The sequence below is a fragment of the Melanotaenia boesemani genome, chromosome 11, assembly GCF_017639745.1.
Source record: "Melanotaenia boesemani isolate fMelBoe1 chromosome 11, fMelBoe1.pri, whole genome shotgun sequence".
NCBI classification, from domain to species: Eukaryota; Metazoa; Chordata; class Actinopteri; order Atheriniformes; family Melanotaeniidae; genus Melanotaenia; species Melanotaenia boesemani.
Window position 1 is genome coordinate 23,185,252 of NC_055692.1, and position 25,544 is coordinate 23,210,795.

Below are 25,544 nucleotides of genomic sequence, written 5' to 3' on the forward strand. Positions count from 1 at the left end.
TAACCGCGACTTGCTGGAGCTGCTGCTGATGCTGCCGGACGGAACTCTTTACTGACTGATGAGTGTCGGAAGACTTAAATCATTCAAGGGTCCAGCAACTAATGAACAAGGAAGATTGATATCAGCCCCTGTCAGAAACACTGACAAGCACCCAGTGAGTTCTGCAGGATCCTTCTCATCTTACACACCTCTCATCTCATCCGCCCTCATGTCAGTGTGAAACGGTGTACTTAAGAGGTTTGATTAAGAAATAAACTTAGGTGGCATTTAATTGATGAGAAAGTACCTGCAGTCAAACACTTTGAAGATTATTGTCTTATTTGTTGTATTTTTAGGATCCACCCCCAACTGATAAATAGACAAGTTTTCCATGACAAAAAACTTTATTTCATTAACACCCACACCAGAGTAAAATAAAATCACTTAAAGTTTGCGGTTATAATTGTGCTGCAAACAAGTAAAAATATCCTAGAGGCCTAATAAAGAGGGTCGTTTTTTTTTTTTTTAGTGCACGCTTCTGGTGAGCCAATAAGCCATCTAATCAGCAAGCAGGTCCTCGGGGGTTGAGTGATCTCGGCTGATGTCGAACAGCTTTACCACCGACATTGTTTTCCAGCCATGTTATAAGCGTTTTCAGGCCACAACAAACAGTAACATTACACCTGATGTTGTGGAAGTGGAGAGGCAGCGGCGCCAGCCTGCAATGCTTGACTGAGGCCGAGACGCGCTTCCACACAGACAGGAACATGGACAGACACAACCTGTCCCACGGCAGCAGGAGATATATGGAGACACGGATTTTAGAGGCTCTTACTGAATTTGTTGAAAGGGTCCTTCATTAGTTTTGGACTAACTGAGTCATAACAGATGTAAACGTTCAAAGGCAACACTTGCAACAGAAGTTAAAATGAAGGAAGGAAGAACCAGAAACAGCCAAAACTGCTCTTTGGAAATTTATAATTGAATGGCATATTTTAAAAAACAAACAAATAAACAAAAAGAAAGAAAACAGACTTGATTTACAATAAGAAGCTTAAAGGGTTACTTCTAATTCCAGTTAATATAATCTGTTAGAATCATTAGGTCATGAATATTTATTCTTACTATTTTTTTCTGTATGGTTTCTGGTGAACAGAAGAACAACACAACATAAAAATATAGTCATTCGCCCTTAGTTGCTCTTTTGTGTTGTCATAAGAGACATAAGAGGCTGTTCAGAAGTGTCCTTCATCATCATCATCATCATCATCATCATCTTTTGCTGTTTTTGTGTTCCCTTAACCAAACCCATGCAATAATGATTAATGAGTACTTCATTATTACACTTCCAAAGTCTCCCTCCCCTCATCTTAACCAACAGATAGGTAAATAATTTATTAGTTCAACTGATATTGGGTACACTTTTTACACACAATCCATCATTTCATTGTATGTGTATGCAAATGTGTCTGTCTACATGACAGGAAGAACGTTATGGGAAAAATACATTTGAATATTTGCATTACAATATAAACCAGAATTATGACACAGAAACCACCAGTCCAAACTCACAAAAGCACATTAAAAGTAAATTAAATACCTTAAAAAATATATAAAAACAAGTTCCAGGTTGCTTTGACAGGTGTCGCCCTGAGTGAGCAGCTGACAAACTGTTTGTTGTGGTGCCTGATGGCCTGAGGACAAACCACTACTGTATGTCTATTTGCTGTATGTTTTATCTTGTATATGGCAAAGTATGCAGCATAAGACGTTGTATTATTTATAGTTTCAAGAAAAAAATCTTTTCTTGATTTTTGATTATACTATTTTGAATTAAGTCAATTTGATGCCCAGAAATTACCAGCTCCAACTCACTAAAGCAAAGAAATAAGCAAAATTATGTTTGATGAAGATGAAACACTGGAGTCTGCATCCAGTGTTAAGCAGCTTTCTGCCATGGGTCATTTTCCAGTTCTGGGAAACAGAGTTAAAATTCATGAATTTCTATAAATTCCCAATGCACCATTTAAGTACATTAAATACACACAAGAAAACAAGTTGCTTTGAGGAGGTGTCACCCTGAGTGAGCAGCTGCCAAACTATTTTGGCCTGATGGCCAGAGGACAAACAACTACTGTATGCCACTTAGCTTTATGTCTTAGTTGATATATAGTCAAATATGTAGCATAAGGCATTAATTTAATTTAATTTAATTTAATTTAATTTAATTTAATTTAATTTAATTTAATTTAATTTAATATTTTTTATTTTATGTGTTCAAAATCACCAGTTTCTTAAACTGTCGCACTCCTTCTCGCATACACAAAATACTATACTCTGCATTTCTTTTGCTTTTAATTTAATGATTCATTCACTACTAAGGTCATTGGTTAACATTATTAAGGTAAATCCTTGACTACTTTCAGGGAGTTACTGAGATAGTCGCAGCAGGAGGAGGACTGAGCATAAGACTAGGTGAATTGTGGCATGGCTCAGTAGGTAGAGTGGTCGTCCTGTAACCCAAGGGTTGCCGGTTCGATCCTAGTCGATTTTTCATTTTTACAATCGCTGGATTGAGTGTGTAGCACTCCAGATTTACAAGTAGAAGCGCAACTCCTTCCTCCTTTGTTATGCATATTTTTATGTTTCCTTCTGTATTTCTATAATGTAGAATTTTTTTCATTTTAATTTTTTTTTACACTTAAATAATTCTATTTTAAAGGACAATAAAGAACAATGCTCTGTTTGCTCTGTGATTGTAAAGGATGAATTATAGTTGCAGAAGTACGAAATGGCTTTCTATTGCCTGTTTCTAAAACAGTGAGATGAAATTGTTTGTTAACCCAAGGTTAAACAGAACCTTAAAACTTGATGCAATGCTCAACTTTTCAACAAAGACATTCTGTGAGGCAAGCTTACAAACCAAGAAACCTGAACTTCAAAAGCACATGTGTTTGACACCCCGGGCTTCTCAGTGTGTCCAGTTTGATGGGTTAATTACTTAATCACTGCAGCAGAGTTCCTTGAACCCTCCAAGCAAAATCTCTCTCCAACTTTCTGCCACTGTTGCTTTAAATCATCAAAGCCATTCCCGTTGATTCCACCACAAATATCCTCACTGTAACATAAGAAGTAAAGTTTACCACAAATACCCCTCATTCATCATACAGAAAAATAGGAGGCTGATAGCAATTGTAAGAGAAGACAGAGTCAACTTACACAGAGTGAAACCAAACCCAGTCCTCCTTTGGCCGATATGCAACTAAAGATCCTCATCAAAATCTTATGTGACAGTAGTGTTTCTATTCAGAATGAGACTTTTCAGTTTTGAGTGTGTGTTAGTCAATAGTCATGAGATATGGCAGCATTTTCTTACATTCGCCAGTGCATGCATTGTGGTTTACACAGAAACTTTCAGAAACTTAAATATATTACTTCAAGTAGAAGTGGTAACAAATGTGCCCCAGAATGATAAGCATCTCTGTCACTATCCTTTATTCTAGAGGCGTATACATTTCTGAGAAATCATAAATTAATTTGATCTACAAGAACCACTATACAGAAGGCAAAGACGGGCTCTGAAGGTGGGCTTACAACTCCTAATAAACTACTTTAATGACTATGTCATAAAAAAAAATCAAACAAACAAACAAACAAACATGGCACCTTTTGTTTTGGAGAGAAATGAATGTGAATTTGTTCTGAAATATGTGCTATAAGCAATATTGTCATTGTCAGTTTTAGGACATGTAATCTTATATAAAGGACATTATCAATTACCAGCCATGTAATCCTATAATTTGCTTACAATGGAGAACTAAATCAAAGGACTTTGGTGAACATTGTCCACCAAATGAGATAATATATGTGTCATTTTTGCTCACAATAGAACCAAAATTCTTTTGTACAGCAGGATGACGGTCCAGTGTCCTGTATATTTCATAAATGAAAAGTAATTTGAGTCAAAAGTTTTTGACGATTGAGACTTTTCTGAAATTGACAGTGTGAGTCCCTCATATATGATTCAATGACCTTTGCAAGGTGCAGACACTTAACTAGAAGAATGGTTGAATATTTCAGACAAACTGAAAATAAATGGTTCCCTGGATTTAACTTTTAAGTATAGTCTACATATTTCTGACAGTGATGAGGTTTGTGGAGCAACACTGGAACCAGTGACAAGAACAGATTTAATAAAGCGATCAGGAAAGTTGACTGTGAGTGTCTGCAGACTGGTCTTGACTCTCTACCGTTTAATTCTGCTTCTTTTATACACCACTGCACCTTATTTTTATACAGTTTCACTCTAATTGCTCTGTACTTACATCTTAAATCCCATATTTTTCATATTTTTTATATTTTTATATTTGTAAATTGAATATTGTATATACTGCCGGTGAGGGTTGGACTGCGCCAAGGCTGCCCTTTGTCACCGATTCTGTTCATAACCTTTATGGACAGAATTTCTAGCCGCAGCCGAGGTGTTGAAGGGATCCAGTTCGGTGGCCTCAGCATTGTGTCTCTTCTCTTTACTGATGATGTGGTTCTGTTAGCTTCATCGGGCCGTGATCTTCAGCTCTCACTGGAACAATTCGCAGCCGAGTGTGAAGCGGCTGGGAGGTGTGAAGCACCTCCAAGTCCGAGACCATGGTCCTCAGCCGGAAAAGGGTGGAGTGCTCTCTCCAGGTCTGCAATAGGGTCCTGCCCCAAGTGGAGGAGTTCACGTATCTTGGGGTCTTGTTCACAAGTGAGGGAAGGATGGAGCGGGAGATCGACAGGTGGATCGGTGCATCGGTCTTTCGTGGTGAAGAAGGAGCTGAGCCAAAAGGCAAAGCTCTCGATTTACTGGTTGATCTACGTTCCTACATTTGATTCTGATTTTGATTCTAATTTGTGGAGGACCAACTTAGAACTGCAATTCTAGCCTCTTAGTTTACAACCAACTTCTTTTGTTTTTGGATTGTTGCATTTCTGGAACAAGAAACCCTGTTTTAGTTGTTTAGTTTCATCCACTTTGTGAAACATTTTCAGCACCACTGGCAGCAACAAAGTCTAAGTCGGGATTTTACAAATCAGTCCCACAGTCTTACAGCAAAATGTCTCACTAGTTTGCCTTTGAACGCATATAAGAATTGAAAAGAGTTAACAAAAAGTAAGAACATAATAAGTAATAAAAATATGTGGAAAAAAATGTGACCTCGCCATGTCCATGGTCCTGTCATCTGTACACAATGTTCATGGCACTATTGTGCCTTGATGATTCCTGGGTTGTTCCTGGCGATCCCAGCTAGTTTCTTTTAGTTTCCTTGCAGCTGAAGGAGATAGATTAGAGCTTCCTCAAGACCGTGTGAAAGCAGCTGTACCACCTGTGTACTTACATACAATGATCTTATAAAAAAAAATCTAAGACCTGTGACGTGCTCATTTTACTGTCGGTTGATTGAATGAGTTCTATCAAATGAACCAGCTGTTGCCTGCTGCAGCTAAACATGATTATCAGGAAGTGAACTTTTTTTGCACCACTATATTATCCTATGTGTGTGTGTGTGTGTGCATTTTTTATTCTACCTAACAAAAACAGCAAGTGAATATATTTGTCAATTTTAGCTATAACTTTTACCTCCATGATCATTAAACATGAAATTCTTGATCATTTTAATGTTTATTGTTATTAATTAATACTCCATTAAATTAAATTGGAAAACTATTTCTGCATGTAACCCATATAAAAGCGCCTGCTAAATGACTGTATAATATAATATAATATAATATAATATAATATAATATAATATAATATAATATAATATAATATAATATAATATAATATAATATAATAGAATAGAATACTGTAGCATCTGGGAAGCATTTGGATGTGAATGGACCTTCCTCCAGGGTCCAGAATGGTTCACACTGGTTGCAAGTCCTTGGGACTTCAACATAGGGTCTCCAGACCCAAGTCCAGCTCTCTAATCACTCCCCCAGTAGTTTTACCTCGACCAGCTACCATACTCTTTTAAAACCTCTTTCAAGATCAAATCCATCCATCCATCTTTGTCATTTAGGGTTGTGGTGGGGCTGACCCTATCCCACCTGCCATCAGTTGAGAGGTGGACCAGACTGTAAATGGGTAACATAACATTTCTTCAGACTCTTCATACAGCATTATATTTCCTTCCATTTCATATAAGTGCTATTAATTAATGAATAGAGAGGGATGGTGTATGTATGTGAACATATTTAAGTCATAATTTCCTCTGAATAAATACATCTCAAAACATTATCATTTAAATCTTCCCTAAACTTAATGATTTCCAGCTTAAAAAGTATACACTTTTTATACAGAATAACAGATGATGAACTATAAGATAAACAACAAACACAGTGACTCTTTAAATAAGTATTTAATTCTAATATGAGGCCATACTATATCTTTGTGAAAGCATAGATTAAAGAGAAGGATGTTTTTGGATGTGCTCTTTTGTATGAGATTACAGCTTTATGTACGCTTTAGACTGAAATAGATGTAATCCATTTTCAGCCACTAGATGTCTCTACCACACTGTTTTAGTTTCAAAGAGGTTTTTATCTAAATTCTATTATCCCTAAGTAAGAATTAGTTTATTACTTTGCTGTTGAATTTAAACCTTTTGCAGGAGTTTCCACTCAGACTGACACTAAGTGGAAGGCAAAAGCAGTGTGTTCATCTTGTCAATTGATTTTTCCTTCAGAAAAGAGTGAACTGAACTAGAGTTGAAAGCTATCTCTTGAGGATTCTGCATGTAAGTTTCAAAACTGTGGCTCAGTCTTGTGTAGGCGTGTTTCTTGTGTACTCTTAGCATTTTCTCCAGGTCTTTCACAAAGCCAAGAATGCAGCTGGAATCAAGGATAACCATAAACTGTCTGTGTAGAGCATGGATTCATAGTGGTTATTATGTATTTTCCATTGTGCTCAGTGGAGCTGGTAAATAGTCAGGTGCAATAAGAGAAGGAAACATCTGAGAGCACTCAAAAGCATTCCAGCTGCACTAGTGAAGTGACTGAATATGATGCTCATTTGGTTTCATCAGTTTAATTGGCAAAGGCAGACTTTAGCTGAATGAGTTACTTTGAGAAAATGGATCATGACAAATGCAGAAAACCTATCCCATGTTCTTTTTAAACTGCATGTATGTATACATACAACTGAATCAAATGAAACTATATTTCATTTGATTCTAAGAAAAATGCTTTTAAGAGATATACTTTGGCAGGAATGGAAAATGTCTGTTTCATCTTTGTCCTTTGCCACTCCAGCTCTTCCTTCAGTAAAATTTGATCTAATTTTCTTTCCCATCCTTGGGTATTTCCCCACAGAAATGAAGGGATAGTGATTGCTGGGTAAGATTGGAGTGGATGTAATCTTCCACTGCTCTCAGTCTTACTCCATTTCACTGCACATCTAATTTGTCACAGTGCTGATGAATATGCCACAAGTTTCATGGGAAAGAGAAGGACATAATGAATATAAAACACACTGGGAGAGGGGAGAAGCAATCGCCGTACCGCACTAACCACAACGCATTGTTCATTTGCCCCATTAAATTGCTGACACTGTGCATGCACTATGGACTACATTGCTTTCCTTGTTGCCTGCCTGCATATTGGAAGCTCGAGCTATATGAGCATTTATGATCTCTGACTTCAGGGTCACTATTTTTGCCCAAAGACAGAATGCAGCACTCAGTAATGCCTTGGAAATAAGTGTACTTTCTGGAGGCCTGTTTGTAAGAACTGCATGCAGTGATTACTAATACTTACAAGCACAGCATATAGATGTAATTTATGTATTACTATGTTTACTATGTTGCAGAAAGTTGATTATCTTGACAAAAAGAGCTTCCCATAACCTCACATCTCATGGCTAAAAAATAAAATAAAATAAAATAAAATAAATCCAAGCAGATGGTAAGAATTGCATCTGCATAATGACATAATTTTGTCATTATTCATTATTACTCTGGTTGTGATTGTCAGAGTGGTGATATACTCAGCAGCAGTCCAAGCAACAAGCAACAAAGTGAATAGGCAGGGTCAAAAATCTGCTCAAATGTTTCCTGGCAACGAGATGCTTCTCTGTGTTGAAAGCAGTAATTCTATTCAAATTGCTTTTAAAAGTTGCCCACGACCATAACTACAGCTATGTAACTAGGCAGAAAGACTTGGTGAAAGGTTTTTAAAGGCCTCAAATGGAGAAATTGAAAGCATTTTGTTCCTCCTGCTTGTGTTCAGTCCATCAGTGGATTGAGAGGGAATGTCTCTTTAAAGAAGGACATGATAGAATCTGTGTGCAGAGCTGCTGCATCACCTATCCATGAGACTGGAGAGCGGCTGATGAGAAAGCCCTTCAGGACTCTTCTCTAAATAGGCATGAAATTATATCTCCCTCTGACTGAGATTAGCATCCATGGAGCCTTTTTGCGCTCTGCCCCCTCTTTTCCTCAGGCTCTCAAAGCAAACAGTCACTTTGCAGTTTCAGCTCGTTTGTGCTAAAGTTTAAGAAAGTTCATTTCCATCAGGAGGTACTGTCTATGTCTCTCAGCTTCCTTCATGGGTAGTGCAGGATTTGTAACACATGCTGAGGGTATCTGGCAACCCAAAGCAATTTTATGTTCTAATTGGTGCTTAAGAGAGTAACTATTGTATCACTCACTGGAAAGAATGTGAAACTTTATTAGTTTTAGGACATGCAGTACATAACTTACTGGTAAACAGTTATTTCACTGAAACAGATTCTTTAAAATAAAGAAAGCTTGTGAAATTATATCCAGTTTGAAAAAAATAATTTGCTTATGTTTTGCCTAACACTTAAAAAATGTGATCAAATTGGTGGTGGAGAGCTGAGAGCAATGTCAAGAACCCTTATGAAACACACCACATCTGCATGATTTCTGATGAGTGTCCAGTTTACTAGATTGGAGTGGGGGAACTGGACACCCCTCCAGGTAAAGCCTGGCTTCACATTTAGCACTGTGAGGAAAACATTGAATGCCTAAAGGAGTTTAGACTAGAATAAGAATGGAGTGCTGTATTTGCTTGCCACCTCCAAGACAAATATAATGTGAACACTAATGAAGCAAAGAATTTAATTAACTCTTCACAGTGCGCAAATCCACATTTCTCCTCATAGCAGTGTATTTTAAATGGCTAAATAAAAGTGGATATAACTATAATGTATATAGTGACAATGCAAAATGTGAAAGAGGTGGCCCATAACAGTGATCACCCTTTAGAAAGCCCCTTAAGCTCATTGTTTTGATTTTCAGGCACCTCAATAAAGATATTGCAGACCCACTCCAATGTGTTAGAATCCAAATAAAGGCTCAGAAATAGGAAGGTGCCAACATTTTACATAGCCTGTCATTAAGTGTGACGTGTAAGCAGCCACTATAGAAAATGAAGTTGACTAGAGAAACATTATTGGACAATATTGCGTCGGATAGGACACAATGTAGCACGATAGCATCCGCAGTTATAACACCCTCCTCCACCTCTCTTATTTCCTCATAGACATGTTGAGCACTTATTAGTTGGGGAACATCCCTTTTGTGATATGTTACGATTTGAAAAGGAAAATGTTGACATGTCACTTTTCTGCTGCCCCTTCACACTGCTGTTACACATGTGGGTGCTGAAAGCTTTATATGTCACTACCAACTGTCGCTGTTGTCAATTTTACATTTTGTCAGTAGTTTTAAGTCTTTCCTCACTAGTGTCACCTTGTGGGCTGTACATCCTAAAACAGGAAATTTGCTGCACTTCCATGAACTCTCAAGTGTTGAGCTTTATTTTTTCTTTGGTGGGACATTGCTGTCTTGTAAATATCATTGCTTTTAATATATTATAATGCACCAGATGAGCAGCTGCAATGGGCCAACTCAAGATTCTTCATGAGTTACTTATTGAAATTTGGAGGAATTACCCCTTCAAATTTCTTAGACTGATTCCAGCTTTCCATCTTTTTTTTTGGGGGGGGGGGTTCCTAAAAATAGCTAAAAGCACATACAGTAAATGCAACTCTGGAAGCTGGTGCCAAACATTTGGGATGGCAGCAAGCCAAGAACTGTCTTCTCTTCATTTTTCATGTTGCTGAGGAAATTAGAAAATCCTAATGGCCCTGGATAGTATTGCAGGGTGACACATTCACTATAGAATTTGTGGTCTGGTAGAAGGAGTGGTAATGAGGAGTCAGCAATGCAGATTATCCAGCACATGGAAAACACACTCCATATGCCACACAATAACACACTGAGGGTCACATCAGTTTGCACATCTTCTTGTGGTTTGTGGTTTTTGAGGAAATATATGAACATGTTCCCCTTTTTGACCAGCAATTTACAGTTTAATAAACAAACACAAATCATCAAACCAGTCACTGTAGAGGAGTAAAATACTTTAAAATAGTGGATGGTTGTGCAAATGTACGACTTGTAATCAATCCAAATGAGTCCAAACAGCAGCTAAGCAACACAATTTTATTCCATATGCCAGATTTAAGAAATATTTTATTTCTGATCAGCAAAAGACACACAATTGATATATTGTATCTTTCATGACTTCTCAGTACAGAGGAAAAACCCAAACATATACACAGTATGGGTATATATGTATATGGGTATATTTTAAAGTGCAAGTGATTCACAAGGGTCAATCATGCGTTACATAGCATCTGTATCAGAAATCTCCTATAATCTGCAATAAAATGTTTGAATCTGATAGTAAAATAACTCACTTATATATGAAAACAAAATAAACTTTACTAGTCACTGTCACTTTTTGATTTGAAGCACATTTATCCATCTATTTCAAGTCTTGAGGGGAAACAGTACCATGAAGTGCCAGAAGTGAGGGAGGTTTTTAGTCTCTAGTATTAACAGCAACAGTCTCACAAAACTAACCACTGATCAATTTGACAATACAAAACAACCTTGAGCACCCTTTACCTGGATTAAAATGTAACACAAAAGAAAATCAAAATACTTTTCTCACTTTTGGTCTTCCTAATAGCCTTCACTAGTCACAAAACTTGGGCATGTCCTTGTCAAAAGAGACATTCAGTATACAGGTACATTCTCTGAAATGAACTTTTACTTGGTGAGGAAACAGTCAATTTGCCCTTGCCAAATGTAACTGACATGAAGAATGTTCACTGAAAAAATAAATATGAAGACAGGATTGACACTAAAATGCTTAAATGCAAATGGAGTGATGCTGGACTCACTGTGTGTTGACAGATAAGAGCGGCCTCAGTGGAGGGGAATCTGCACAGCATCATACAAGAAAGTTAGAGTTTAGCAGCAGCTGTTGGGTTTTGGATTTACCCGTGGACAACAAAGATACAGACACATCTATCAATAGTACATGAAGAAGCCCTGAACCTTCAGGATACGTAATATCCAAACTCATCTCCATTCACGGGGTAAATAAAATATGCCTCAGTTGCACATGTGCTAAATGTTTCAATGCCCTTTATAGTGGTTAAGATGCAAAGTGCATATTCAACAGAAAACATAAGCTTGGATATAGTACAGTGTCACTTCCTGTGTAATTCCTTCACAACATCTGTCCCTTGCACCACATGAGACCAGAGAAATGGTCCTATTCACAGAACAAAAGAGACACTGGATTAGGAAAAAACACAGAAACAGAAAGCATTATAGAGAAGCAATGCCTTCACACTGTGAGTGCAGCATGAGAGTACACATGCTGCTGCTTTATTCATGCAGCATCAGCTGGCACTGAATGAAAAGGTCAATTTCTGCGTTGCTGTGAATCCTTTGTGTGTGATTATTGCATAGTTTGGAATTCCTAACATAGCTCTTAAAATGACACAGAAAAATAAAACTTCCCTTTCTCTGCTCTGTGCTTCACTTTTAGAAATCCTGGACAAAATTCAATAATTTTCCATCAGGACCAGATTAATTTTCTTTTATGAAGTTAAAGGGAAACAAAATCAAAATTGTTGCAACATTATCATAAGCCTATTTAAAGAGAACCAATTTAGCTCAGGTTGAAGTATAAAGTAGTACCAACCCTGGTCCAAAGTTCACCACTAAACTGCATTTTAAATGTGCACTAGTATTTAAGTTATCTCTGAACCTACTCAATTTACTCAGCTCTGAGCCAACTTAAGCCACAAACTATCTCACTGAAGCCTGTGGTATCAACCTATCATCTCTGAGCTACAAATGTAAGCAAACACCAGAATGAAGACTGATTTCAGATTCTGAATGATTGCCTTCCTTTGAAAACCCCAAGGCCAGATTCTAAAGGGAGTTTCTGTTATGAAAATGTATAGGACATCATGTCATTTTAAGTCAAGGCTCTTCAGCTTCAATGCACCTAACTCAAATCAAATGGACCCAGCAGCTTGTCAAGTTCTGTATAATGACCTATTAATCTGAGTAAGGTGTGCTGAAGCAGGGAAACATCTAAACATCAAACCTGCGGGGCAGTGGCCTTTGAGGACCAGAGTTGAAGAGCCTTGTTTCAAGTGATCAAAATCATTGTTTTATATTGTAGTTTAAGGTATGTTCACTTCTGTCCACTGAATGGTAGGTATCTGATGCTTATCTGTGGCTAAATCCTACAGTGGTCTTCACCAGAAAAATGCCAGAACCCAAAGTAAACCTTGTAGAAAGTTAATCTCATCCCATCAAAAAACATATTTAATAGGGTACTTGATGTTGCCGTTTGTTTTACTGCCATTAAACCTGATTAATCTTCAATAACGTGCACAACCTCTACAGAACATGTACTTCTAGCAGCTGCAATGATGACCTTTACTTTAAAACCAAAGTCTCAAAACTAAGCTAAGGTTTTGTTGTGGTCCCTTGTAACACCCATAAAGTAGATCACCCGACCTGAATGACCAACCTTGTTCCCCTATGGCCAGCACAGAGTCATGACATGGGTCCTATTCAGTCATCAGAGTGTAAGCTAACTTTTTTCTCTTTTTTTATTTTTATTTTTTTGGCATAGAGCTCAAGCTCAAATAGAACTAAACTGCTTTAAAACCTGTAAACTAAATAAAACTACAATAATGCTTTAAAATAACAATAAAAAACATTAAATAATATAGTAGGAAAATAAATATCATTCCAACAAGGCTTTTTTGTTTGCTTTTTTTAAATAGTCATCCTCCATCTTGACACAGGAAGTCAGTGTGTATGTTACATGATTCACCTCAGAGAATGATGATCATCAGTCCAATAGGAGGGCTGCTCTCACTCTCAATGGTGAACATGTTGATCAGCTACTGCACATACACAACTGCTTCACACTTAGTTAAGAGCTTGGATACAGATCCAACTAAACATGGTCCCATATATGTTGTCGAGCTCAACAGTCTTATGCATTGCAAGTATCTGAGATATAAGGTATGTAAAAATGACTTTTTCTGATAGACATGGCCATGACCTGGACAATCCTTCTGTGCAGAGTAATGATTTGAAACACATGACCATGGCTACATCTGCCATCAGAAAAAAAAAAAAAATCTAAGTGCTATAACTATACACAATTTTGGTATTTCATGAATAGCATTCAGGGCAGTTTGAAGTTTTTTGGTCAGTTTAAGGTAACCTCTCAAAGGTTATCATGGAACCTCTACAGACCTCACTCCATATAAGCCCTCTTTTAGAGGGCTAGCTATGGCTGTCTCTGATAACATTGTATACAGTACATTTAAGTGTTATGTTAATGGTATGAAACTCATTTCTCGTGCTCACAATTGGACTTGTCTTTCTACAGAAATATTAGATATATCTAACAATATATTCCCACTTCTATAAATTAATTCATAATAATGCATTTACTGACTTCTATTCATGAGCAAATTAGAATGATGAAATTGTGTTTTTGTCTTTTAATGCACTGGCTTGTGCTCTAGAGGCATGAACCACTATGGCTATTTATTAATTTCTTGATTTTTCTTTCTCTCTTTTTTTTTAACTTGACATCAAAAGACTTCTTAAGGACTGATTTATGCTGGAGGATGTGAAAAAGAGTGACTAGGACCATGTTGCACAAATGCAACAGCCACATATTCAACACTGACTGTGACATATCTGAAAACAGTAGAATGGGGGTTCTCTCAAGCCTAAGGTGTGGAATATACAATATAACAACAATCAAACTGATATCAACTCTATAGGCATCCGACATTCCCTAGAGGTGCACTTTTCAGAAACTTCCAGTCTAGCAGAGGAATGGATTGTATCACCCCTAGGGAATAGAGGAGCTTTCATGATGTGTATGTGGAATTTTCTGAATCTGAGTGGAAGTTAGGAACTGTCACTGGCTGCACGCTTTTTGCCAAAATTACTGACAGAGTCTCTGTTTCGCAGATTAGGTTGGATCTTGTACATATGGGGACCCATGGACCAGCGCCAGCTCCCACGGCCCTCCACTCCAGTTGGGATGGCGGCAGCTGCAGCCACAGCAGTGGATGGGCAGGGCTTGCTCTGCAGCAGCTGAATAAGCATGATCATTTCTGGGCCCAGCCGTGACACCATGCTGGTCCTAATGCGGTCCACTGTGTCCTCATCACAGTCCATCAGGCTCTGTAGCAGCTTACCATAAAACCTATGAGGATAAAGCATAACAGGGTGACTTTCTAAAAGCTTGCAAACAGAAGGGAAACAAATGTGCAGCATGGAAAGAGCACATGAATAGTTCAAGTCTTCTCACATAATATTTCTTTGCTCACATGTTGTATGATCCAGTGGCATCCATGTGGGAGTAACCACACACAGCCCTAGTCACTGCTAAGCTTTTTGCTCCACCCTCCAGTCCTTTTATGTCCACTACTAAATCTCAATCTCACGTGCATTACAACAATAAAAAGGAACAAAAGCATTCAAATTTGTTATTCCTGTTCATTGGAAGTGTCTAGATGTATGAAGCAAACCAGTAGATGGAAATCTATATATGCATATTTTAATTTCTTATTGTCTATTACTGCCTCTTTTTGGTTAATAAAAGAGTGAGTATCTGGAGTATATTGAACATTGTGGGGTGTCTAACAAGCTAACTTGTAAAGCAGGAAGAACTAACCGATTTGGGAAGTTACTTGGCAGCTGTGCCACTTCTCCAATAGCATCTGGATTAGACCGGGCAACAGTGCAGATGTCCAGCTTGCTGTAACACTCCTCTTGGACATCAGTTATCATTCTTTGGAAGGTGGAGCAGCGACGGATGGTGGGGAATGCCTTAGAGGTGATGCCATTGGCAATGCACTTAAGACTCTCCTTCACAAATGCTTTACCCTGTAAAAAAAAAAAAAAAAAATCAGTGTTTTACACATTCTTGCCCTAACAGTTACACCCATGTAATCTTACTCAGCTCACGTGCACATATGGAGACTGTTACTGCATGTACCTGAGTGTCAAATTTAGCAGCGCTGTACAGGAAGGACTTGCAGATGTCATGCATGCCATCTGTGTCACAAGTTGAGTTTTCCAGGCAGGCGAAGACTCCACAGCCAACTTGGAGGGCACTGTTGAGACAGCGTGCCACATCTGCTGTGGGCACAGAGAATGAACCATCAGTATGGGAGCCAACTACACTGGGAATCACTACACACTCACTGAGCTCATTACACAAAGGTTGCCATGGGGTTCAGCTAAAAAAATGCAGTGAACAAAGGAGAATTTTCAGACTTTGGTGATTCACAAAAGACATACAGTAACCCAGGGCAAACAGTGACTTGACTGGCATTTGGACACCACAGATCTAAGAATCTCAGACACTATTTGGCACTACTACACTATTCTCTTGGCAGAGACTTATATTCCACTGTTTGGTTCTTTTCAGCAGCACTTGGATGAACAGCACCAGAAATACCAAAGAGTTTCCTGAAAATTGTTGGCATGCATGCAGACACACATAAACATACAATTGTATCCCTTGCACTCACACATAAAAATATACTGCCACAAGACTCCATCTTTAATTATTTTTCATGGGCCATAAATTGAAGCCTTGTACGCACAGTTCAGTTGAATATTCAAAATTGATCCCATGCAGCTCTTCATCATGGAATACATTAAGAAAATACTGCCATACTTGTTTTAAGGGTGTCACAGACTGGAATAGTTATTAGACTGGTTAACCCAAAAGCAACCATGAGCTTTATAGATCCTTTGAAACAGGCACCCTACAGCAATGCTCTGTCTTTGTGCCAAAAACTGATCTTTGCCATAAGGGATACAGCTCAAAGTCCATGCAGCTAACTTGAAATTTTACACCAAGATAAAGCCATAAAACATAATCTGAAAATCAGCATATCCAGAAGGTTGGCTTTTCTTAATCTTTATCCGAGAATCCACTGAGATGGAGGGCAGCCTAACTCAAATCCTATGTAATAGCCATTAAGAAATGTCATAGAGAAGCCTAAGCTTACTTGGCAGCCTTTGAATCTGGGGCCCCATGTTGACCTGCACAGTCAGATAAATCCATCCTGCCATTGGGGACCAAAGATTGGTCTCATAATTTACAGAGTGAACTGCAAATCTTCTAATGATGAAGCAATTCCAGCAGAAGGGAAACCAGTGAGCATCCCTGTTAACACACTGCCTTCTGTGTTACTGAACTGTAGTTTGCAATAAAAAAGGGAAAGTCAATATTTGAATTTGACTTATTTGCAGAGCAATTTATTGATGGTCATTATATTTTGACTTAGACACGCTTTCCTATAGCAGATAAGCTATATAAACTAATAGGGTTGCAGTGATGTATCCCAAAGCCACAGCCCCAGTGACAAGCAGTGAAGCCTCCTCTGAAGAAAACTGAAGAAAGGGTACAACGGTTTTACACACTTATTTATTTATTTCTCTTTTCTTTTTTCAAGGTTGCAGAGGAAACGTGATGTTTTATGCCCCCAAATCCCTGTCATCACTAAAGTGTTGACTAGTGGAACCTATGCAGCAACCAAAGCAATGAGACAGACTAACAGCATGACACAGCTTGCGCTCTCAGGTGTCAGCACCAAGCTCCGTGCTCCTCTGTTGCCGGCAGGACACCGGCAAAAAAGACACAGCATTCATCCTGCAGCCTTCCCCGAGAAACAACGCGCTCGTTTATACAAGAAAAGACTGCATAGGCCAAAAATAAAATTATAAAAATCCCCACATTCTATGCAAGCAAGGCAAAGGTTGTGCATTGTGTAAATGATGTGTTTAAAAAGAAAGAAAATAAAAGGGGAAAGAAAAAGCAGTGCACTCTGAAATATATGCAGATACAGGCAGCGTGCTACTTACAAGGGCTATTGGTAGAAAAGCGTGTTCTCCTGGGCGAATAGGACTCGTTTTGATCCAGTTCATATGCAGATGCATTCAGCACCATCAGGAGAAAAAGTCCGGTCCTCAAAGGCATCGTCCTCTCAGTACAGGAGATCATACAACTAAATATAAAGAGACGCCTCCTGCTTTGTGGGTAATTCATAAGAATATCGCTCAGAAAAGCTTCTGCAGAACAAATAGGATGTAACAAGTAGGCTGCCGGGAATGTCTCTACAATGTACTCCTCTCTATCCTTTTGACTTGCATGACAGATAGCGCTGATGTCAAGTCTGCACGGGTTTATATAGGAGCGCTGAATATTACCAGTTCAGTGGTCCGGCCAATCAGAACGCAACATTCAAAACCGTGGTCCGGATATCTATGCTACTAATTGATAAAATAATTTATCAGCAGAGTAGATCTCACAGCTGAACACCCATGTTTAAGGCAGTATTCTGTTTAATACGTTTTATTCCCGTTTTATAACGTTTTTAAATCCTTATTTTACAATCTTTGCTACAACATTTCAATTAAATCCTTACAGTTAATTTACAGCTTCATTCGCATCTCACTTTATTACTAAACCCCCACTGTCTCAAATTATAAGGTGATCCATGACTTTTACATACTATTATAGTTTAAGTTGCTATGAAATAAGGTTGGAGAATCTGATCTGTGGAGTGAAAATGTGACTCGTCTTCAGCTAAAAATAAGACTTTACTTTTTTCCTGACTGGAGGCTAAAATCTAAGCAGCCCTCTATGTAGGCTGATAGGAGACTATCCTGCATACATCCTCGCATTGACCTTGTTTCGACTATTTTCTTTACATCACAAATCTTAAGTCTTGCTTGTATTTTTATTTATTTATTTATTCATTTATTTCAAAAAAGAAAAAATCCCGTTTTTCTACTATGAGGTATGTTTTTATTCAATTAAAAGAAAAAATAGCTCACCAAATGACAATTGAGAAGATCCTGAAATCTCTGAGGCATCCTGCTTTCAGATAACAATTCTCATGTTATCATCTCTGCTGAGTCAGTGTACATACAGCCATGATTTGTGATTGCATTTGGTAAAACAACCTCTTGTGCATGTGAAATATTTTCAAAGTGATAATAAATTTGCTTTTTGACACACAAAAATATAATCTTCATGTATACATATGTGATTAAGCAAGATATGTGATCATATTTGAAATTTTAATATTGAAGATCCACATAGATCAATCTGTAAACTATCATGTGGCACCTCAAAATCCCAAAATTATTACATTGTGGTTTGCAACTTACCTTTGAGGGGAAAAATTTGCTTGATTGTATGCTTGATTGTATGCTTGTGAGTGTATCTGAATATTTTTTACCAGAGAAAAAAAAAAAAAAAGGTTTTGATTAATTTATTTATGATTTGGTCATTTAAAAAAAGACCCAGGAATTTCTGAATGCGTTTGTATATAAGGATAGATATCCTCTGCATTTCCTAAAATCTACATAGGTATTGTTCTAGCTTGTGTTTTGGAGGTACAAGTAGAGACACCTTTTCATTATGGAGTTAATTATCAGAGAGAAATGTAAAGGGGAAACACAGTCAAACTGACACACAGGTGTAATTCACCCATGTAAAGGACAAAAATTCCTTACCAAATAGCAGAAACTTCTTTTTCCATTACCTTAAACTAGTTGACTTGGAAACTAGGGTGCGCTGTGAAAACACACAAACAACATAGGATTCTGTATTTGATGTGTGTATCTCATTATTTTCCATCAACCACCAAAAGTTCTGCATCACATATTGTTTCTTTTGGAAAGATAAGTTTTGTTGTTATAGTCTAGAATTAGAGGTTTGAGTGTTCCTAATATGGTGTATAATTATAGTGCACATTGGGAAAACGGGATACATTTTTAAAGGGAGGGTTCAGAGACAATACCAGTGCCACTGCAGCAGGTCTTGCCTTCCTTAAAAGAATATAACATTCAGCAATTTTCTCCACCCTTAATCATTGTTGTGGAGTCTCTCATGTCTATATTTTCGCTGTTCTTAACCTCACTGTTCGAGCCAGCAGATTTTTTAGTCAAATGTGGTGGGTACTTTACCAGACTTCCACAGCTTTGTCCAAATATCAACCCAGGTCATTCAAATGACATGATTTCTTTATCACTCTGACATTTTCCTGATCCATGCTTTATGATGATGCCATTGTTGCTTCAGCTTAGGACATGTATTCAATGATAAGCTACATGCATTGTCAATATAAAATGTGCTCTCTCTACAACTGCAAAATGTTGGCTTAGAGTCTACTAACTTTCATCTGCACGTGCTGACATACAGAGGATGATGTGTGGGACTGTAAGCTATCATTTATCATTGTGGCCTCACGCCTCCTCACATAGTTGAAACATCCTGATACTCAGAGGCTGAGAGATTTAGATGTAGATTTGCAGCTCAAACTAGATCCCCTTTATTATCCAAGAAAATGTTTTATACATAAATAAACTAAAGATATTTTCCTTGTATCTTGGATGAAATAACTGGACTTTTCCTTTGCATTTCATAGAGCTTATAGTTTGCATCTGCACTAGAATCTGGTTGTCTTTGGCAGTCATTATGATGTTGCCCTTATTTCTTCCACAGCGATGTCAGGAATTTGATATGATGTCAGGCTGTTGGCATACTGTGTCTGCCAGGGAATCCAGTCATGGGCCAATGCCAGCTGCACCAATAGCCTTTGTAATGAGAACATAATATACATCCTAAAGCCTAATGAATGAGTGGTTATCAACTGTCACAATCAATCCTTTTCAGCAGATTAGTCTCTTAGGGTTTCAGGTTACTTGTAAGATGTGTGATTTTTGATCCTTTGGATTCTTTTAACACAGCTTGATGACACTGAGAGCTTAAGGTCTGTCATTCAATGTAATTACTTAAAGACTTGTCTGTAATAGTGTGTCTAATTATAACAAATTAGATGATGACAAATTAAATGTGAACAACCCATAAACAAACAAATAAACAAACAAAACAGTACGTTCAAGGACCAGCCTGCTAGCTTACCTCGTATGTCAGCACTTCTAGATAACAAACAAAACAACAACAAACCTGGGCAACACAGCCATGAAAACAATGTAAGATTTTAGTCTGATGTCAAGCTTGTATTCAAGCTCTCTATGAATATGTTGCTGTTCTTGCATTTATTAACCCCCCCCTCCTTTTTTTTCCACTCCAGTGGGTGGTTTGGTGTGTCTCGGCTGAAAATGAAGATGTGAACTGAGAGTTTATTCATGAGTTTAGAAGTCAGTCTCTTGCTTGTTAGCACATCACTACACTCCCTTCCTTCTTGGAGCACAGCCATACCACAAACACATTTGAGAAGACCACTTCTGTGTCCTTCTGGGGAGAAGGATAATGAATTCCTTTGTCAGGTATAGAGGAAGGTGTTTCACCTTGTTTTCAGAGATATGACAGACAACATCAGCGTGGTGCTGGAGATGGAGGGCAAAGTTCACTGAAAGGACAAATCTGTCACAGAGGAAAAACATACAGCAAAATGCTTTGCTGCAATGTGGGAGTTTTGCATTCATTTCCATTGTGGTGGATGAACTGATTTTCTGATTGGAGGTCACTTTGCATCTAAGTTGAATTTTGCCCTAAGCTAACTGCTGTTTGCCTAACAGCATCTACTTCCTCTATAATTATGAGATTACCAGATTGCTAAATATGAGCAAGATATCTGAAATTAGATTTATTGCACGGTTGAATTAGTTGGCTCTTAACCAAGCTAAAGCCCATTAATCATATATATCACTAATGTCTATGGTGAATTTATCTCACAAATTTATACAATGATGTGGGAAAATCACTTGAAGATGTCAGCTGAAGGACACAGTTGTTTCAGTTTTGTCCACAAGAGGGACTTTGGTCTGACATTACTGGCTTACATGAGATATAACTGTAGAACAACGCCCTTCAAATACTCTTTTGTCTCCAGTGTATTGGATGAAGGAAGGGGTGTTGAGATTTGTGAGGATTTGAAAGGACACCCTGCATGATTATAGCAACAACAGTTGTTAAACCCATCTATGCTAATGTAGTTGAGCCTTCAGTTACAAATGTGTGTGTTGTGATGTGTGAAGTTTGGCCAGGGGGATAATGTGTTGTTTTCTCCAGCAGCAGATGCTTGTGGTATTCACATGAGTATGACACTTAATTTTTGGGGAAATTTTCTGAACAGGAGGTGGGCTGTGCTGGTTGGAGACTGCAGAGTAGAAACAGAAGCATCTGTCTATTAACTATGGTGTCCAGTGGTGCCATCAGGTGTCAGAAGAGATGCCAAAAGAGAGAAAAGAAGACAAAACCCATGAAATGATCCATCTGCAAAGCTTGTCCTATGATGTCAAATTAGATTGTTTAGATAAAAATCTTCAATAAGCTTTTAAAACAGCCTCCAAAATAAAATGATCCAGTCCAATGTTAAAATCAAATTTAAATCCATAGATGGAAGAAAGGCACTCAAAACATCAGAAGCAAAGCATCTAAATTATTAATTTGGTTTCTGGTATACTAGAATGGATAAACTAATTTATTATCACAATATTTTTCACCACTGAGAGAGGCTGAATTTAGCTCAGCTGTGTACTAGAGGAAGTGGATTGTACAGTTCTTATAGAAAGTATTTAGATGTTTGATTAATTCTCACAGTCTCAACTGCAGAACTGAAGATGCAATGTTTATTTTATTTTATTAAGAGTGTTAAATCCATGTTGTTATCTATAAAATATGTGACACATGTTTTTTTTTTTTTTTTTCTTCAGATGATCTGCATTCCTGAGCCCACATCCAATAGTAGTATAGCAGAGCTATACATCTGGAGGCTTGGACAAAAACCCATGGCAGCTACGTAACATGAAATATATGCACTGAAACAAAAAGTCTCTGTTCAGGATAAACATATGTTACAGATTTAAAACCATTTTACTCATATTAGAACCATCAAAATCAAATGCTGAAGATTCACTGACTAAAAGGAAAACCACATCTTCTACTCGGTTACTTGAACTACATATGTGTTGTAGTTTGGGTAAAAATGGAACTTTCTTTAATCAGGTTGGTTTTAGTGAGTCTTGCAACAATGTATACGCCTCCAATATCACCTCGAAATAAAAAGAAGTTAGATGTGAAATATGCAGTGTATTTTATGTTGCAGATTCCATCACAAAGTCTTGATTTTTATAATAATCCTGAAAATAGACAAAAAAGCTTTTTGGGTCTGGCTGAGTTTCCAGCTGTGCAAGTTAAATACATCATCAATAGGTGTTATTTCAAAAGGTCTCAGGCAAGCATCTGTGCTGGTTAATCTTTGAACAAGTCACACTGAAGTATTCACGTCATTCACTTTAATGAAAGTATCAATGCAACAATAAGTAATTACAAATAAAATCCTGCAAGGAAAAAATCTGTTTCACTTTAAAGTAAATAAGTATTGGCATGAAAAATATAAACTCCTCTGACTCCTCAGAGTCACGACAGACTGTAAGACATCATGAGACTATTAATGCTGAGGCATCACTTTGTAAGCAGTTGCTGCTGGAGGCAAAGTCGGTTAGAACTGCATTATATACAGCTTATATTTAAAGATTTGATTTGATATATTTGAGACACTAGATACACCCAAAGGGTTGGTGGACAATTAATAGCAGAGAAAATAATAGTAAAATGGAAAAAAACAACAACAACAAAAAAAAAACAAACAAAAAAAAAACACCATCTTTAAAATTTTGTTTTTTCACTTTTTCACTCACTTCTTTTGCATTATTTCAATATTTAAGGATATGAAACAATGAGAGAGGTTCAGAGGAACTATCACACACGTTATATTGTATGTAAGATACCAAAAATCCCTCAATTTTTTAAACCAAATGTATTTTAAAAGCATGCTTTAAAAGTGACCATTTTTGTCAAATCTGATTAATAAAAGCAATTAAAACGATGTTGCTCAACCAGATCTGAAAAACACTGAGACATACTGTTTGCATATTGTGTGTTAGTTATGTTTTCTGTTGCAAGTGGCTTAATCTGATTGCAAACATTTTTAATGGGAATGCGCCCATAATCCCCTTACATGAACAATGCTATTTCAAAAGCATGGAAAATGCACGTTCACAAGCCTTCATTCTACTTTACCTTTAACCATTTGTTTTAATTGCAGACACATAGTTGAGGTGATAACATACCTGTACCGTTATTGGCATCAGTGAACATATGTCTGCTCCAAAATTACATATTTATATTGAAATTAATATATTTCTGCAACTGCAAGGTGTGTTTTAAAAGTTTTGGAGTCATTGTGAAGGAAACACTTGTGAGATTTGCTAAGATATGTAAATATTAGTGTTAGTAGTGGAAAATAAATGAAGATGATGCACAGCACACAAGATTCAAGTTTGCCTTAAAATAACAGTTTAAAGATGAATAAGAATATTCCTTTAGAATGATGCCACTGCAACTTTGTTAGATGAAGTACAATATTTGAACATTATTGCTGCAAAGACCAACTCTAATAAATGGAAGCAGAACAGAATTAGAGATGTTTTGGTACATACAGTTCAAGCAAGGACTCTAAAATGGCCATTTTGGTACAGTCTGGCACAACGCAATGTTTAGTAAAAGAAAAGTGTGCATACCGTATTTTATTTATTATCCAATCCAAACATCAAAAAACCACCGAAAATAGAGACAAACTTTTGCCAACTTACCAAATGTGCCCAACAGCTGAATGTCCACTTGGTTTTTAAGAGCCCTTAGCTAGGCTTGGCCACCTTCTGAGAGGAAATCCTTTCACCCACTTGTATCCCAATCTTGTGACCATATGTGGGGGTAGGTCCAAAGATGGACCAATAAATTGAAAACTTTCACTTTTGGCTCAACTCTCTCTTTATAGCAAGGGTACCAGAGAGTGTGGTTACATAGAAAGGTTACACTCCTCAGCCTCATGCGGAAAGTTTATTCCAGACTGTTGAAAAGGATTCAAGAAGAGCAGTGTGGTTTTAGGCCAGTTCATGGAAAAGTGGCCATAGACTTTTGTGGAACTACTGAGGGGGTCATGGTCACTCAATTTAGAAGTGTTTTGTGGACTTGGAGAAGGTTTATGTCACCTGAGGGATTCTGTGGGTGTGATTTGGAGTTGCTTTTGCGGGGTATCATGTCTCAAAGTAAAAGCTCTCAGTATAAGTCAAATTGATTAACTGTGCATGCTTGACTCTATCAGGACTGGGCTTTTTGACTGTTCGTCTTTGTAGTGCTCATGTGCCAGATCTTAAGGCATTGTTGGGAAACACAGGGTGTCTAGTTGTGGGAACCTCAGGATTCCATCTCTGTTGCTTGGAGATGATGTGGCTCTGTTGGCTTCTTCAAGCCATGACATTCTGCATGCACTGGAGCAGTCAGCCACATCAAATTCAAGGCAATGGTTCTCAGTCAGATACGTGTGGAGTACACACTCAGGATCAGAAAGGAGTCTATACCTTAAGCAGAAGAGCTTAGGTGTTCTGGGATGTTTCTGATGCGTTACAAAATTTATATTTAAATTTGGTTTATCTTGCAGTTAGAAATGATTCTGCTCATTTATGTGAAACACTTTGTAAAGCTTGTCTATACATCCATTTTTCATACCCACACTTGTGCATTAACGCTAGCAAACATATACACACAAATGCTGACAGAGGAGCCAAAACCACAGTGTCTGTCCCTCGAAAGAATGCTGTCCACATGCAGCATGCAGTAGTACATAGTCTATGTTCCCTGCACACAGCCATCTGGTTTCAGTTCAGACCCATCTGGATCTGTCTCCAGCCCAGGCATCTCAGGAATACATTTTGGAGGGGTGCCCACATCCGTTCACACAGGCAAGTGTTTTCAATTACTCAATTTTAAATGTTTCTAAAACCCGAGTGATTGGTCAATTCTTTTAAGGTAACTGTGGTGGTAAAAACCACTTTCAAAAACCTACATCAAAGAAAGATTACTTACCAGTACATATAAGAGATTGTCTGAGTTACACCTTGATGACAGGCTGAGGCATGTCACCACTCAGCTTTGCAAATTCAAGCACAGCTGCAGCAGCTGACTCCAAGGTCGCAACACATACTTAGAATGCTACCGCAAACATCCTCTGAGGCTACAAGAAGAATCTAATAAGCTGAGAAGTGACGAGAACCATGGAGAAAGCTCATCTTATATTAAAAGTGACAGGATGA

At 37.7% G+C, this 25,544-nt stretch overlaps 1 protein-coding gene across 2 annotated transcripts; it reads right to left on the reverse strand.

The window, feature by feature from the left end:
• Positions 1-10,505: 10,505 nt before the first annotated feature.
• stc1 (stanniocalcin 1) lies at positions 10,506-17,552 on the reverse strand. Of its 2 annotated transcripts, none has more exons than XM_042000405.1 (4): positions 17,277-17,552; positions 15,397-15,536; positions 15,073-15,284; positions 10,506-14,601 (listed from the first exon to the last, which is right to left on the reverse strand). In XM_042000405.1, exons 1-4 carry the CDS (start codon positions 17,458-17,460, stop codon positions 14,301-14,303), a joined length of 837 nt encoding a protein of 278 aa, XP_041856339.1. In that variant the 5' UTR covers positions 17,461-17,552; the 3' UTR covers positions 10,506-14,300. The 2 variants fall into 2 exon arrangements, with proteins under 2 accessions (XP_041856339.1, XP_041856338.1); XM_042000404.1 differs by having other exon boundaries at positions 15,397-15,539.
• Between the last annotated feature and the right edge of the window lie 7,992 nt (positions 17,553-25,544).